Genomic DNA, 17,319 nt, shown 5'->3' on the forward strand with positions numbered 1-17,319 from the left:
GGTTCTACCACCTGTTACCTATTAACCTGCGTACCTGTGGAATGTTCCAGGTGGTTTTGATCATTCCATACTTTTACAGTCTTTTCTTTCCCCTGTCCTGACTTTATTGTAATGTGTCATAGGCACCAAATTCAAAATATGTATGAAGTTAGCAGTTTGAACATTAGATATCTTGTCTTTGTGCTGTAGTCAGTTGAATGTAAAGGATTTGAAATCACTGTTTTTGGTTTTTATTCACATTTTAGACAACGTCCCAACTTTTTTGGCTTGGTGTTTCTACTCAATTTACCATTTTTATTGTAATTCTGTATTTTCAGATGGAGAAAGAGGATGTGGAGGCTTTACTTCCTAAAGGAGCCACTGAGCTGACCAAACAACAGATCCGCTACCTGCTGCAGGTGAGACACTCTGAATACTTCTCTGTAGATTTATCATTTTTAAATTGATCTCTTTTGGATGCTTATAAAGGCTGTAACCTATTTTTTATCAACATGATCCGATGGAAACCTACCGTGACAACAAAGGAGTGTGATTGAGATTATTTAAATGTGTTTAATGAGATAACAGGGAGAGGCGTCCCGTTGTAGGTGTCCAGGAGACTCGTAACGCTGCAGCCTAGAGACCTCGCCAGTCATACCCTTTAATTTCACAATCCCTCAACTAATTGACTTTTGAACTAATCATTCTGTTAGGCAAAGTGTTAAGATGTATTTATCTGTTTTAAGTGTGTTTAAATGTGTCTAGATCAGGGATGTCAAACTCAATCACAGCAGGGGCCGAATTCTGAATTTGGGTCCAACCTGAGGGCCGAGCAGCGTCCACATTTAAACTTAAACTGTTAACCTAATTTTCACCAGCAATGAATTGTGGGGTAAAAAAAAGCTCAAAAGGTCCAAAACATGGCATTTAAAGTCAAAATACTGTTTTTAAAAGCAAATATATGAGATAGAAAGTTAAAATCATGATTCTTAAGAGTCAAAATATGAGATAAATTCAAAATAATCAGTTTAAAGCATCAAAGCCTGAGAAAAATATTTAAGTTTTTAAATTCAAAGGTCAAAATATTACTTAAAAAAAATCAAAATTGAGGATCTAAAAGGTAGAAAAAAAGATAAAAAGTTAAAATTGTGAATTGAAAAGGTAAACATATAAAATAGAAAGTCAAAACCAAAGTCTTGCGTTATAACTGTGAGATGCAAAATTAAGACTATGAAATGAAAACATAAATGTATTTTACCACATTCCTGACTTTTTATCTAATTATTTTTACTCCTTACTTTTCCAGATTTTGTGACTTAACAAGGATATCTTAAACCATCAAGGATAAGTTCACATTTTAATACTGGAGGAAATCTGCAGACCTCAGACTGATGTGCCAGTTTTAACGGAAATATGAGATGATCTTGCCGGCCGGATTTAGCTGTTCCGGGGGCCGGATTTGGCCTTTAGTTTGACACCTGTGCCTTAACCTAACAGAGAAATTTTTATTCAAATTTAGATGTAATCAGGCAAACATCAACATTTTGCTCATTACCGCCATCTACTGTCGTGTAGTGGTGTAAGTCTCACAAAAAGCTTGACAGTGGACATCTGCAGCAAGATATTCTTTGAAAAAAAATCTGACAACATGCTCAGTTTATATATATTTATTTGTTATGATGGCCACACCAACTTTAGGCTTCATATTTCCAGCAAACTTTGCATGGTTAAAAAATTAAATGTTAACCATATTTAACTTTTTTTTTTGCATTTTATGCACACATGCAAAAGCACCAAATGGATTTAAATGCGCTCAAAAATGATTCAGAATTCTGTGTTATTGTGCCATTCTTAATCTAGCATATTGAGTGCTGATAAGTGGAAAATCAAATACTTCATTCTGTCATATCAGCACTTAAATAGTGTTCTTGGAGTTTATTCTCAGCCAAGGACAGATCACAGATGGTTTGGAAATGTTTGGAGAACAAATTTTAATGGTTGAGTGAGGTCAAAATGAAGTGTTTATTTTTAGCCCAGAAGACTAGATTCTATCTGTTTTATTCTTATCTCTGTTTGTTTTTGAGTGCAGACTCGTCTGACAGCAGATAAGAGCATGCGTCTGCTGTTGTCTACCTTCAGCAGCCTTCGAGAGGAGCTGCTGCACATGTCTGAGGACCTGAGGGTAAGACAGGAATGATCATCTTTACACTACATTTAAACTTCCATCTCCATGGCCCTGGAGATAAACGCTGGCATTTTACTGTGTTCATGGTTAAAAGGATGATAAATAAACCTTGCATGGCCATGTATGTAAATACAACAACCTGCTCTTTATTCATATGCCTTTTGCAACTCCTGCAAAGACTGAAATTATATTCTTCATTCCCACTGTATCTAATCATGCTGTGTGCATAAACTTCATGCACACACGTTGATGATTGGGGTTAGATTTAAAGACTGATCTAGGTCACTGCAGAAGTTTACATCAGGCCAGAACAGAACGTCCCTGCAGCCTGATCAACAAGCTTCTCTGAGGCATGGGAGCTAATGAAATGCTCTAGATTACAGCAGACGTTTGCAGGCTTTATGCCAGATAACAACTCATTATTGCAAGTGATAATGCGGTTTGGTGGAGCCTTTTTTTTAATTATGTGCTCACATTCCTAAGGAGGAATGATTAACCGCTCAACAGACAAAATGTAACAGAGAGAAACCTGAAACATTTTCACTATTATTTACATCTATGCTCATTTGTGACAGGATTAATGTTCTGATGTGTGTGGTCTGTCTGTGGTTGCAGCGTCTGGAGAGTGAGAAGGAGGCTTTGGAGAGAGACCTGAGCTTTAAAGCAGACCAGGCTCGTCAGTACGACTGTCTGCTGGAGGCCGTCAGAGAAAACAACAGACAGCTCCAGGTACGGTACACCTGTATGTGGGAGAATGGGGGGTGTAATGGTATTAGAATAGACCAGGTTGCCACTGAAGACGACACAGTTTAGCCTAGAGCACTGATCATCAAATATCAAATGTCTACAAGTATAAATAAACTGGATCACATTAAATACTGATTTGTTTCTGTGACATCTCAGTTGTACCAGTACTCTACAAGTCTTATCTGCTATAAAGTACAACCCCAATTCCAAAAACATTGGGACACAGCCATTTCCTGCAAATATTAGCTCATTTTGAATGTGATGTCTGCAACACCTATCTTAAAAGCAGGGACAGGGCCACATTTACCATTGTGTATCATACCGTCTTCTTTTAACCACAGTGTAAAGATTAGGGAGAGGAGTGTTGTCTCAGTCTCATCCAATGTAGGATTCAAGCTACACAGCAGTCCTGGTTCTTCTTTGCTGAATTTTTTCCTTTTCTGATGCTCCAAATGTTTTCTACTGGTGAAAGATCTGGACCAAATCTTTCACCAGTACTTTCACCGGACTAGATGTGATAAACACTTATATGTTTTTATCTATAAGTCCCTAATTGGTCATACACCTTCGTATATAACATCTATACTGAACTGGACCACTGGACATTACAATACTCGCTCTACTGACTGCTTAATGCTGCAGGTCCCAAGAGTTTACTCTGAATTGGGTAAATCTGCATTCAGCTACTGGGCTCCTATAATGTGTAACAACTTACAACAAAACCTGAGGATTAATACACTAGTTTCTTTTGGTAAATTTAAGATGATCTCAAATCATTTCACCACAATGTGTAATTGTTTTCACTGATCATACTTTCTCGTCTCGTTTTTTAACCTGTTCTAAATGTGGCTCTGTTGTATCTCGACATCATTGTAAATGAGGGAAACCTCAACGATTTTCGAGAATAAAATAAAGGTTAAATAAATAAATAGGTGCAGGCCAGTTCAGTACCTGGACTCTTCTTCTGTGAAGCCATGCTGTTGTGATGGATGTGGTATGTGGTTTAGTATCGTCTTGCTGAAATAGCCAAGGCCTTCCCTGACAGAGACGTTGTCTGGATGGGAGCATAATGTTGCTCTAAAACCTCTCTGTACTTTTCAGCATTGATAGTTCCTTTCCAGATGTTAGAGCAGCCCACGCCATAGGCACTAATGCAACCCCATACCAACTGAGCCAGGAGAATGAGCTGGATGCTCCCTCTCCTCTTCAGTCCACAGGACATGGCGTCTGTGGTTTCCTCTGACCACAGAACAGTTTTCCATGTTTCGTCAGTCCATGTTAAATCAGCTTTGACCAGAGAAGACGGCGGTGTTTCTGGATCCTGTTCACATATGGCTTCTTCTCTCCATGATCCAGCTTTAACTGTTGTTTGTGGATGGCACGGCCAACTGTGTTGACAGACAATGATTTCTGGAAGTGTTCCTGAGCCCATGCAGTGATTTCAGTACAGAATCACCAGAATCCAGTATTGACCTTCAGTCTTGTCTCCTTGCTCACAGAGATTTCTCCAGATTCTCTGAATCATTGATATTATGGACTGTAGATGGTTTTTATGTTGAGGAATGTTTTTTCATAATTTTTAGATTCAGTTTTTGACTGATTGGTGAACCTCTGCCCATCTTTACTGCTGAGAGACTCAGTATCTCTAAAATGCTCCTTTTATACCCACTCATGTTACTCACCTGTTGCAAATTAACGCAGTTAGTTGCAAAATTCTCCTCTTGCTGTTTTTCATTGGTAGCATTGACTTTTCCAGCCTTTTGGTTCCCCTGTCCTTACTTTTTGAGATGTTTTGCTGCCATCAAATTAAAAATGAGCTTTCATGAAATGGTAAAATGTCTCTGTTTCAACATTTTATATGTTGTTTATGTTCTACTGTGAATAAAATCTGGGTTTATGAGATTTCACAGTTATTGACTTCTGTTTTATTTACTTTATACACAGTGACCCAACTTTTTTGGAATTTGGGTTTTATTGCTGTGGGCATTTTCATGACAAAATGACAAAGAAAAGCTGATTGCTTGTGGCTAGATAATTCAGCATGTTATTTTAATAAAAGTGGTTGCAATTCAAATAATTAGGGGTGAATTATCCACAAGTTAAAGGACCAGCTAAGGTGATTAACAACCCCCCCCCCAATATTTATAGAACTAGAGGGAATATGACACAAAAATGTGGGTTATTACTAGCATAAGAGGTGGGAAATTGAGAATTTGCAACTTTTAAGAGTGAAGTTTGTAAGATTGGTATGGTAAATCAAAGCAGAAATCTATAAACTTTGAACTTCAGTTTCCTTTCTCTTTCAGAGGAGTTAGGCTGACCTTTGAGCGGACTCTCACTTCTGTCTTCTTTTATCCCTTTACTCTGTATGTCTCTGATTTATGATGTGTGTGTGATTCTTCCTCCAGTTGTCTCTAAAAGAAACCAGCGCCGCCCAGCGCTCGCTGGAGAGTCAGCTCATGAGCACCAAAAGCAATGACTCTGGCCGTGAGTTTAAAATCAAAGAGCTGGAGGGAAGAATGAGAGCACTGGAGAAGGAGAACGAGATGCTCCGACAGAAGGTAACGCACACCAGCGGTCTGATTCAGAGCACGCTCACCAAACACATCCACCTGTGACAACAGAGTGCTTTTCAGATGGCGGCACATCATAGTGGAGAACTCCAGATGGGGGGCAGGAAGAGATTTCTGCATGAGAAGGGCTATCAAAGTGGCAAAGTTTGGTGCTGTTGACAACTGTGCCAACAGCTCAACTTCCCTGAAAAAAAAAAACATTCTTGAGCTCCTTTTGAGTCCCATAAGTAGTGAAACATTTGGGAAAAATTATTGAAAATGCAGCAGATATGTATAAATATCCTTTGTCTAAAGCAGTGATACTCAACATGTGGCTCATTTGTGATGATTTGTGGCTCTTTTATGTCTAAATTTGAAACACTATTCCCCCAGGAAACCTTAAAAAGGAAACTTTTACCTCAGAAATTATCCATTGCAAGTAGCATTAATCAGTTTGTTTCCCACACTTACACAGTAGGCTTCAATAGTCAACATCTGTTTTTGTCTGCATATTTCCATTGGCCTTATTTGCTACATTAATGCCATTTTACTGCTTTTAGCCAATGCTTTTATCCAGCTGTTTGCAATTTTTCACCTTTTTTTTGCCCTTTTTGCCACTTTTGCCCATTTATGCTACCCTTTGCAATTAAATGCCAGTGATTTTTCATTTTGCCACTCTTTCATGCTTTTTGCCTATTTTTACCATCTCTATTTTGATTTTTGCCCATTTTAGTCACTTTCACTTATTTTTTTCTCTGGTTTTGCCACTTTTGGACCATTTTTGCCACCTGTAACTCATCTTTTTGCAACTTTTTAGGTGATGAAATGGAGTGTAAAAGCAGAAATGTGTTAGAAGTGTTAAAAGTTAGATAAAGGTGGCAAAAAAAAGAAAAAAAAAGGCAAAACAGGGTTAAAGTGGCAAAAGAAAGTGTGGAAAATTTGGTGGAATTGGATTTAAAAGTGAGATAAAATGTTTTAAACTTGCAAAAATTGGATTCACAAAAGGTGAAATGTGGTTGAAATGTGATTACAATGGGCACAAATTGGAATTAAAAGTGAATGAAAGGAGTTAGTAGTGGCAATAATGGACCAACAGAGGCAAGGCAATTGTTTAAAATGAAAAAAAAGGGTTTAGAGTAGCAAAATGTGTTAAAATTGGCAAAAATTGGTGGGGAGAAAGTGATGAAAATGGGTTCAAATTTGGCAAAATTGGTGTAAAGTAGCAAAAATGGGTAAAAAGGAGGCAAGAATTCATCCAAATTGGGCCAAAACTGATGAAAAGTGGCAAATACTTGTAAAAAATTGGGTGGCAGAAAATCATTTCAAAAGTATTCATAGTTTTTTAAGGCACCTGGCAACCCCCTCAAATGTCTTGTGACCCCCAATGGGGTCCCGACCCCCATGTTGAGAACCACTGCTTTATGGTATGAAGACCTCCACGTGCCTGGATGTCTGCTTGGTAGATATCTGGGCATGCTAATGCGGTAAAGTGAAGGAAAACTGATGAATTTGATGTTTAAGAGTATTTTACATATCTTTATTTGGATTAGGAAATAAAAAGGTAGACATTATCCAGCACTTGATCTTCAATAAAAAAATGTTTTTTTCTCTCAGCTTGCAGGCCAGGCCAGCAGCTCCACCCTGCAAATTAAGACAGAGGAGCTGTCCCGTCAGTACAAGGACCAGCTAGAGAGCATGAGGCAAGAGAAGGACCAGGAGATCCAGAGGCTGAGGGTGAGGATGATATGACACTTCTAACTGAAATTATAAAATCTTTTAGAATATCGTGGGAATTTAAACTCCACAGCGTTATTAGTTGTTTTCTTTAAAAACATTTATGTTTCCCCTCAGGCTGTATTGTAATGACTTTAATTTATCGGCAGTTAATAATTTTAGAGCTGGATCTCTTTCATTTACTGCCAAATACCTGCAGCAATCATGACGTTCCTGTCAGGCTCTATATTTCAGAGTGCATCAGTAAAAGTTTGCACACCAAACTCAGACAGCTAATGTGCATAAACATATTCATATAAAGTTAAAATCAAAACAGTCTGCAAAGAACTGCTCACAACAAAAGAGACATAGATCATATCTTTTCAGAAAGACCACAGGAACCTCTTCTTTTAACCCCTCACTTCTCTTTTTTTCTGTCCTTTGTCTCTCCATCCACCCTCCAGACCCAGATAACAAAGATCCAGACACAGATCACCACCGAGAAATCCACCACCACCTCTTCCTCAGAGAAGAGTCTGCAGCTGAAAATCTCCGAGCTGCTTGCCATGTTGGAGCAGAGGCAGACCGTCATCACCAGACAGGAGGAGGTTCACAACAAAAACACACTTTTAAAATATGACTGTGACCAAGAGAGCAGAGAGATTGACTTTGGTCTTATATAGTGGTAAAATATCTTTGGGAAAAACTTAAGGACATTTACTTTTAGTTATTTAGATGTTTTTTTAAAATTATCCATTCAGCTTATAATGCACAGTAGACAAACATCGTTCCAAGCTGCTGAAACTGCAGCGCTACTGTCATTTTGAGGGACATTAATGCAGAATGAATGCAAACAAGGAAGAACTGCCAGATCACAGCAAGTTTCAGGAGCCTACCAGTCATTTTTGTCAGTGATTTTAAGATAGATGAAAACCAAAAGATGAGCTGACATCAGGAGAAAACACTCACTGATTTTTCTAGCAGGTTTGGAAAAAAAATCTCAGTGCTTGTGTTTTTGTAAATTCATGCAAACACATGTAAATCCTTGGGCGATGATCCTTTAATTGCTGTTGATTTAGTCATATTTTGGCTTATGATTATAAAAATGTGTTGTTGGCCAAGATAAAGAGGGATTAGAACAGTGTTACTCAACCCTGCTTAACCAAAGAGCCAAATTGTTAAAAAATGAATTTGCAAGAGCCACGATGTGAGTGGTGAAAAGTGGCAATTAAAATAAGTTAAAGTTGGCAAAAGTGGTCAAAAAGCAGCAAACACTGGGAGAAAAGTGGCGAAAATGGGCAAAATGTGGCGGAAATGGGTGGGAAGTGACCAAAAAAATAAGTTAAAAAAAAAGTAGCAAAAATCTGAAGGAAGGTGGGAAAAGTGGCAAAAAGTGGCATTTAATTGCAAAAAGCAGCTTGAATGGGGGAGAAGTGGCAAAAATAGGCAAAAATAGGTGAGAGGTGGCAAAAAAATGGTCCAAAAGTGGCTTAAATGGTCCAAAAGTGACAAAATGAGTGAAAAGGGACTCAAAAAGGCAAAATTGGAAAAAGGTGAAAAATTGGAAATAAGTGGAATTTAACTGCAAAAGGCAGATTAAATGGGTCAGAAGTGGCTAAAATGGTGCAAAAAGAGGCAAAAAAGCAAAAAGCAAGATAAAAGTGTCAGAAATGGGTGAAAAGTGACAAAAAGAAAAAAAATTGGGAGAAAAAAGTAGCAAAAAGGGCAGAAAGTGGCAAAAAAGGGTGAGATGTGGTAAAAAAAATGAGTCAGCAGGTTGCAAAAATGGGAAATAGGTGGCATTTAATTGCATAAGGCAGCTTAAATGGGCAAAAAGTGGCAAAAAAGGGGCAAAAAATTGCAAAAGCCAGATTAAAGTGTCAAAAAGAAGTGGAAAAAATTGGGTGAGAAGTGGCAAAAAAATGTTCCAAAAGTGGCAAAACCATGGCAAAAAATGAGTGAAAAGTGACTCAAATGGGCAAAAATCAGTAAAAAGGTGGAAAAATGGAAATGAAGTGGAATTTAACTGCAAAAGGCAGCTTAAATGGGTTATAAATGGCAAAAAAATGCAAAAAGCAGGATAAAATTGTCAAAAATGGGTGAAAAGTGACAAAAAATTAAGACATAGAAGAGCCACATGAGGCTTCAGAGCCGTACGTTCAGTATAAGTGCTTTACAGAAGGAATGGGCACAAATTCCCACAGAAACACTCCAGAATGTTGTGGAAAGCCTTCCAGAAAGAAGAGTGGAGCTGTTATGGCTGCAACAGGGGGGTAACTCCATATTGAAGCAAATGAATTTGAATACAGTGTCTTAAAAACCCTGCAGGTATAGTGGTCAGACAGCTGAATACTTTTGTCCATGTAGTGTGTTTGAAGGCTCTTTTAATATCAGTTAAAGCCACAACAGTGATTAAGACATTCCTAACATTTTGGGCTCTATAATTGCAGGTTTTCCAAATCAGAAACTGGAATATTTGTGTGGTTAGACATGCACAAACGCGTATCAGTCATGAAAACCAAGCCAGCTGTTTGCCATCACAGAAATCCTGATCAGTTTACGCTCAAACGCTCAAACACAAACCGCTCTCCTGCCTGGAGGGTTGGTGTGTCTCTGATCTGTTTCTTCATGACATTGATCAGTTTTCACCTTTCAGGTTGGACCACATTCTGATGCTGTTCTGTTTTTGTTCAGCACCGTCTCAGTTAACATGGACTCAGGAATGTTTATGTCAGCTCAGGCTGCTGACAATGTTAGACTTTCTCACACAAACACTCACAAAAGGTGCTGACAGATACTTTTAGCGTTGTTTGGTGGCAGTTAGACAAACTAACCAAAAAGAAACAGTGCATAGAGAATGCTTCTGTAGTTGACAGACTGCTGCCACAAGTATTGATGTCTCACCAAACAGACCCATAAGCACAGACTGAGGTGCATAATACCTATATGTATATGACAGCAGATTTAGAGGTGACAGTGTTCTCAGGAGGTCTGCAGCTGGTCTTTATCACTTTAAATCCCCGTATTAAACTCTCTGTAAAAACTATTAACACATCTTTGCACATAAATGCTGAGAATTTAAGTGAGGGAGATGATTTTTTTGTTGCAGGGAGGATTTGGAAAACAACAGACTGAAATGCAATCCTGCAATAAATCAAGTCAGTCAGAATAAGACAACTTTAATTTGCAACAATTATAAAAACTGTCAGTTGGTACCGCTTTACAAAAGGCTTGCCAACTTTTTTTCTGCGCCAAAAACGACACACAAGGTGCTCAGTGCCACAGCAGCAGGGAGAAATGAGTATTTGAGCTGTAGTTTTATTAAAACTGTTATTTTCATATTACTAAACCTCTGCACAGATCTGAACTATTTCCTGATGAGCAGCTGTCATCCTATAAAAATGTTTAATTTGATCAGCGCATCCTTACATTTTATTAATCTCTTTGACAGAGATATTTAGAATAAAGTCCAGGTCACAGAAGTTTGTCTTGGCTCTATTTTGCCTCTCAGGTTTGCAGACAAACTGTAAATGATGGCATCCATTAAAGAGAATACTTCAGCCAAAATATCCTTTAATCTGATACCACCCACACAGAAAACTTCATCGTCTCTGCAGATGAAAGACTGCAGTTGTTGGGTAGAGATTGCACACTTTGCATAGATATTCTTGGAAAGCAAAGTGGAAATCCTGGGTCAGAATTCTGCTCTTTTCTCATCCATCTGTCTCAGTTTAACCGGCCTGCAGAACTCTACACTGTTCCTGTTGTTTATCATCCTGCTAACATTAGATTGTTGATGTTTTGTGTCTACAGGAGATCAAGAGGCTGATGCTGGATAGAAACGACAGCTCCAAGAACGTCACCAAGACCATCATCACCAAGAGGTGCAACATCACACCGTCCTAACCCCTTTAACGGGACACAATACACATTTAAGCTGTATATTGTATTAATCTCCTTTTATGAACTGTTTAAGTTTAGGTTCCTTTATGTCAGGGGTGCCAAACTCAAGGCCCGGGGGCCAAATCCGGTCAGTGGTGCAGTTATACCTAGCCCACCAGATGATATGGTATTTTTATGATAAATGGCCCACCAGTATGAGGTCTGCAGATTTCCTCCAGTATAAAAATCCAAACTTAATCTGGATGATTTTAAATATCCTTGTTGAGCCATAAAAATTTGTAAAAGTAGACAGTAAAAATAATTTGATAAAAGTCAGGAATGTAGGAGAAATTTGTGTTTTCTCTCTATGTTCAATTTTGCTTGCATCTAGCAGTTATGACTAAAAGGTATGGTTTCAACTTTTTATCTCATATTTTTACCTTTTATATTAATTATTTAAAATTTTAAACCTTTTTTTATTTTTAAAGTCATGATTTTGACTTTTTATCTCATTTTTTTACCTTTAAAACTCATGATTTGTAATTTTATTTCATATTTTGACATTCTAAACTCACAATATCAATGTTTATCTCAAGTTTTAATTGTTAAATATCATGATTTTTACTTTTATCTCAGTTTTGCTGACCATTTAAACTCCTTTCACTTTTATCTCATCTTTTGACCTTTACAACTCATGATTTTTTATTTCATATTTTGACTTTTAAAACTCATGAATTTCAGTGTTTATCTCATAATTTTTTGACTGTGAAAAATCATGGTTTCAGTATTCTACTTCATGCTTTGTCTTTTTAAAACATTTGACTTTAAATGTCATGTTCTTTTACCTTTTAAACTTTAAGTTTGACTTTTTATCTCAGATTTTGAGTTTTTATCATATCATATTGATCTTTTAATCTGAAAAACATTTAGGTTAATAGTTAATAGTCAGTAGTTAAATGTTGATCCTGTTAGACCCAAATCCAGAATCTGGCCCCTGCTGTGACTGAGTTTGACACCCCTTCTTTATGTCCATGGAAACTTTTGCAAGTATGACTCTTTTAAGTTGGTGTAGCTACTTCAACATTTATTCTGTTTATCTGATGTAAAAGCCAGGCAGGTGTCAGAATTATACACAGTAATATATCTGTTTTAGGACCTAGATAAATGTATTTCTTTGTGTTTTTTTGCAGGTACAGGAACCAGTACCCAATCCTCGGTCTGCTGAGCGATGACTACAAGGTCACCTCACCAATCAAAGAAGACAAAACCATTGTCATCGAGAGAACCGGGGAGATTATCAAGCAGGTAAATTAATAGAAGATGAAAAATAAAGAGATCAATGTTTTAAAATGTCAAAACTGAGCCACTGGCATACTACAGGTAAAATACGAGCAACAAATACGTGAGTGGACGGTTTGCATGGTTAGGATTCTTCCTCATGAATCACATGTGGTACAAACATTCATCACAGCTGCTGAATGAGAGCACTTATGTGATTGGAGGAAGAATAATTCTGAGAGATCAGCTGGCATCAAGTCTTGGTGTTAAATTATCCCCCCCCCCCGACTATTACTCCAGATGACCCTCACAGAGTTGTAGCAGATTTAACACCAATGTAATGAAGGGAGGGTCGTGGAGGTTTAAAATCTGAGAGAGCAGCTGCCAGGTTGGTAGAAAAACACCCAGATATCATACTGTAAGAGAGTCCATTTTGCAGGGTATGAAAACTTTCCTCATCTTCTGGAATTATGTGAACATTTCCTAACTGCATCAGATTTCCAGAGAGTTCTGGACAGTGTTAAGGCTCAAGGCCAACAGCAATTCATAGTAAAGGGGAAAACAGGTTTAAAATGAAGGTTTTGAATAGGAGTGCTTGCATGCAAAGATGTTTTTAACTCATTATTTTGATAAGGATGCTGATTCTCACGCTGAGTCTCATAGTTGCCGGATAAATTGAACACTCACTCATCTGCAGCAAATGTTTGAAAACCTCTGCATGACTTACTTTAAGATTAAATTCTCTAAGAAAAGTTAGCAGAACTGAGTTGAAACTGAATGTTTTAGCTTGCATGTTATGCCTCAAAATATGTAGCATTTTTAAAATGTATATATTCAAATTATAAGACAGGAGACAAAAATTTAGCATAAGAAATCTTAAGTTTAGATGCACAACTACTGACTTTAAATGTCTCTGAAAAACATTACCATCAATGTGACGTCAGAGAACCTTGTCCTGTTTGACTAGCTCTTCCTTTGCCTTGGTTTAGTTTGACTTTTTCTGTGTTTAAATTAAAAATGAAAAAACTTAAAAAGGCATTTTTGCCTAATAATGAGATGAATTGGTGCCACCTTGTGGAAGGATGTTGCTGCTGCAGCTTTTAAAGTGGAAACATCAAATTAAAAGATTTAAATCAGACTTTTTTACACATCTGCTCCTCAGCAACATGCAGTCTTTAAGAGATTACAAAAGTTTAATTGTATTTTTGTTTCAGGCATATCAAGATGAGAAAACCTGCTTAAATAGGGACATTTTCAAACACATTTCCAAAAAAGCTGGGACATCTAGTAAAACATTGAAGTTGTATTAAACTAAACACAGCATATAGACAAAATATTCAATATTTTAATTGATAAACTTGATTGCATTTTGAATTTGATGCCTGCAAAATGTGCCAAAAAAGTTGGGACAGGAGCATGGTTACCACTGTGCCCCATCACCTTTTTAGTAACATTCTTTAAGCATATTAAAAGAGGAATTCTTTCCCATTCTTGTTTCATTTACATCTTAATTTCTCAACAATACAGTGTTTTTTTTCCAGAAGTCTTTTATTGAGTTTTTAACTTTTTAACAATAGACATCAAAGTCATTCAAAAAAAACAAGAACCCCTTCCAAAAAAAACATTCTCGGTGAAAAATTGAAAAATAAAATACACTAATGATAAATTAAATACATAATAATACTGAAAATGATGAGTGACCACATATTCAGAATTAAACATAATAAGTCAATGAAATTTCAAAAATTTAAATACAAACTTGTCAGTGCAGTGTTTTTACATTGTTAGGCCCTGCACTGTGAAGCCATGCCGTTGTAACTTGTGCAGAATGTGTCTTTGCGTTGTCTCCCTGCAATCATCAGGGACGTCCCAGAAAAAAAGACGTCTGGATGGAAGCATATGTTGCTTCAAAACCCCATCTGTACCCCTCAGTATTAATGGTACCTTCACAGAGGCCATGGGCACTCATTCACCCTCACACTGTGATAGTGTGGGGGTGTATTATGCTGCGTTCAATTGTACTCAGAACTTGGATAAATCCGACCTCCAAATCAGAAAAGTGCAATAGAACGGCCCTTGAGTTCAGGACTCCGACTTGGGAATTCAGGTAGGATCCAAGTAGCCCGAGTCGGTCTGAATGACGTAGCAAAATGGCTTCGCACACCGTGAGAGTCACTTTCTCCTCAACTTTTACTTTTATGTGTTGTCTAATTTAGCATTTGTGTTACTACAGTACAGGCCTCTGCACAGCTCGCTTTGATGCCAGTATAAGTTCAATGGTGCATGCAGGATTCCCCTCACTAGTGCGTTCAAGTCATACTTACAGCATTTGACGTTTCTCTTTCTTTCTCTCCCTCAAGTAGCTAATATATTTCCCCAACAGTAATTTTTGATCCTTGAAAAACATCAAAACAAGCATCAACTTACTGCGGCCAGCCATGTTGTCTGAGCTTATGCAATGAAACGCATTTACCTCGGAAGTCAGAATTTCTGACCCGGATTTTTCCAAGTTCCGAGTACAATTGAGCGCAGCATAAGTCACAATGTAGTAGTCACAATGACTACAGACTGGAAATTGTAGTTTTGATTACCCTAATAACCCTAGATATTATTTAATAGAATTTAAAAAAAAACAACTTAAGATTTCACTTTTATGAAACCTGTATTTATCAAGTCATGACTAAATATGGCATTACATCACATAAACAGCTCAACAGTGTGGTTCTGGAAGTAAAACTCAACATGGAAACAAAGACCATAAACTTTCAGAATTATATCTATGGATAATTAAACTCCAGCTTGTTGTTTAGATGGTGAAAACCGGTCAGCCATGTTGTTTTTGTCCAGCATTTAGACCGCTCGTTTTTGTCTGTTCAGCCTGCATTGACTGAATCCAAACTGTAACAACTGTACCTGTGTTTTCTTCAAAACAGGAAATCATTTTAAGCCCTTAAAGACACACTGCTTCTCTCCGACAGGAATGATTGAACGATGAGAAGACCCAGACGTCACCTGCCCTCCCCCTTGCATGCTCCTCCCCCTCCCCTTCCCTCCCCTCCCTCCTCCTCCTCAGGGCTCCCAGGGTTGGTGGTGGTTTTTGAAATCCCCCTCTCCTCCCCTAAATACGTGATCATTGGTTCAAGTTTTTGGTTTGGCCAAATTGAGCTTGTTTGGGGTGAAATTTTTTTAACTGGGGCTTTTTATTTTAAATAATGAATAATCTGACAATCAAAGATGAAATCTTTAGAGTATGCAACACACGCTGTGTGGTTGTGTGATGGTTTAAGGTGGTAGGAATTATGCGATCATGACAACTGGGAACTGGGTGGAAATTCAGCGGTAATACCACCAGATCTGAGCTGTGTTGGTTTACTTTTCTCAGAGACAAACACTTCCTCTCCTCGCTCACCTTTTAACTGTATTCTCACTCATCAGGTTAATGTTTAGGGGGTGGGCGAATCTTTAAAAGAAGCACTTTGTAGTATTTATTTAGCCTCTAATTTACTGACCTCACAACAGATGTAGACTATTTTAAGTAACTTCACTTGAGAAATAAATCTAACATTAAAAAAATGAACAAATTAAAATTTCTTAACATGTTCACATCTAAATTTAACACTTAATCTCTTAATCTTTCTCTGGACATTAACACTACATAGAATATTTCACTGAAAAACATATGCTGATCATTTTGACCAAGAAAACATTTCAGGGCACGTTTCCCAGCCTGAGCTCCTCAGAAGAAGCCTAACGCCTTGTTTCTAATAAGACAAGTGAACCAGAAGTCCATTCATTCCTATTGGAATCAACATGATAGCCAATATCTATAGTAGCACGAATCTGAACAAGGGTGGAACAAGCTTTATGCTATAAAGGAGGAGGCTGGGGTGGAGGAGGTGAAGCCTTTCATGCAGCAGTGTGGTGAATCAGCATGAATGCAAGCATGGATTAGTGAGAAGTATGTCATATTCAAATACACCGCTGTGTTGAGAGAAAGAGCTGTGATTGGCTGTGGAAGATGCGAGAAGATAATTGGGATCAGCTGGCCGTCAGCTGATCACGCCTGGTTGTCTGACTACCATGTCCTGTATGAACTAAAGCTAAACTAAATGGTCAGTGTGTTTTCTGGCAGATCCATTTCCTGGTTGAAACCAGACTCAAAAAATGGGAGAAATTTTACAGTATTATAATAGGCAAAAATGCTCCATATACAATGTATGATAAATAATGTTAATTGTTAAATGTACTGGCAATTTAATGGACTGTGATGTTATTACCTTTATATAAATATTTTTTCTTATTTCATACATATATATAACTATTATACTGCTAAACACAATGGATGGCTCTTGTTTTGACATGGAGGCTTTTACTTTGAAATGTTAGACTTTCCCAGTGGTCACATGACTTCCTTTTCCTCAAGAATTCCATTAAATGAAGAAAACAAAATAATGGAATTGAAACAAACAAGAAATGTTTAAAAACATTTCTTTTTTCTTTTTTAGAATGTTGTTCATTTTCCATTTTTCCCATTTATAATCAAAATTGAAAAAGTGGAAAAACGACTCATTTTTCTGTTTTTTTTTTCATTTTTTGGTCAAAAACGAAAAAAACTGAATAACAAGAGTTTCTCCCATTTTTTGAGTCTGGTTTTAACCAGGAAATGGATCTGCCAGAAAATACACTGACCATGAATCTGCAGACACATCACAGAGGGAGCAGGTCTAGACTGTACTCTCTGATGTATTATTATTATAAAGACCCAGTGCTAGTCACCATGAGCTCAGCACTTGCAGCCTCGTTACAGCGGCGAGATAAACTTCCCTTTACGGGCAGGGGCCTCAAGCAGAGCCAGACTCATGCTGGCAGCTATCTGCTGAAGCAGCACTAAGTTGGAAAGAGGCAGGAGACGTAGGGAGGGGAGAAACAGGAAGTGAGAAGAGGGGGAAACAGAACGAGGGACAAGAGAAACAAAAAAACAAC

The 17,319-nt window shown here is 37.7% G+C and overlaps 1 protein-coding gene across 2 annotated transcripts in view; it reads left to right on the top strand.

Moving 5' to 3' along the window:
* Positions 1–16,848, top strand: part of pof1b (POF1B actin binding protein) — a 59,588-nt gene extending 42,740 nt beyond the window's left edge. The window contains exons 5-13 of one of the 2 annotated variants that reach the window (XM_041800558.1): positions 318–398; positions 2,069–2,161; positions 2,780–2,893; positions 5,320–5,472; positions 7,078–7,197; positions 7,641–7,784; positions 10,990–11,060; positions 12,249–12,363; positions 15,270–16,848. In XM_041800558.1, coding sequence (XP_041656492.1) covers positions 318–398; positions 2,069–2,161; positions 2,780–2,893; positions 5,320–5,472; positions 7,078–7,197; positions 7,641–7,784; positions 10,990–11,060; positions 12,249–12,363; positions 15,270–15,290 — 912 coding nt within the window. In that variant the 3' untranslated portion in view covers positions 15,291–16,848. The remainder of the gene's footprint in view (positions 1–317; positions 399–2,068; positions 2,162–2,779; positions 2,894–5,319; positions 5,473–7,077; positions 7,198–7,640; positions 7,785–10,989; positions 11,061–12,248; positions 12,364–15,269) is intronic. The other variant, XM_041800559.1, reaches the window with a different exon arrangement.
* The last annotated feature ends 471 nt before the right edge of the window (positions 16,849–17,319 follow it).

Source organism: Cheilinus undulatus, linkage group 12, assembly GCF_018320785.1.
Source record: "Cheilinus undulatus linkage group 12, ASM1832078v1, whole genome shotgun sequence".
Lineage (NCBI taxonomy): Eukaryota > Metazoa > Chordata > Actinopteri > Labriformes > Labridae > Cheilinus > Cheilinus undulatus.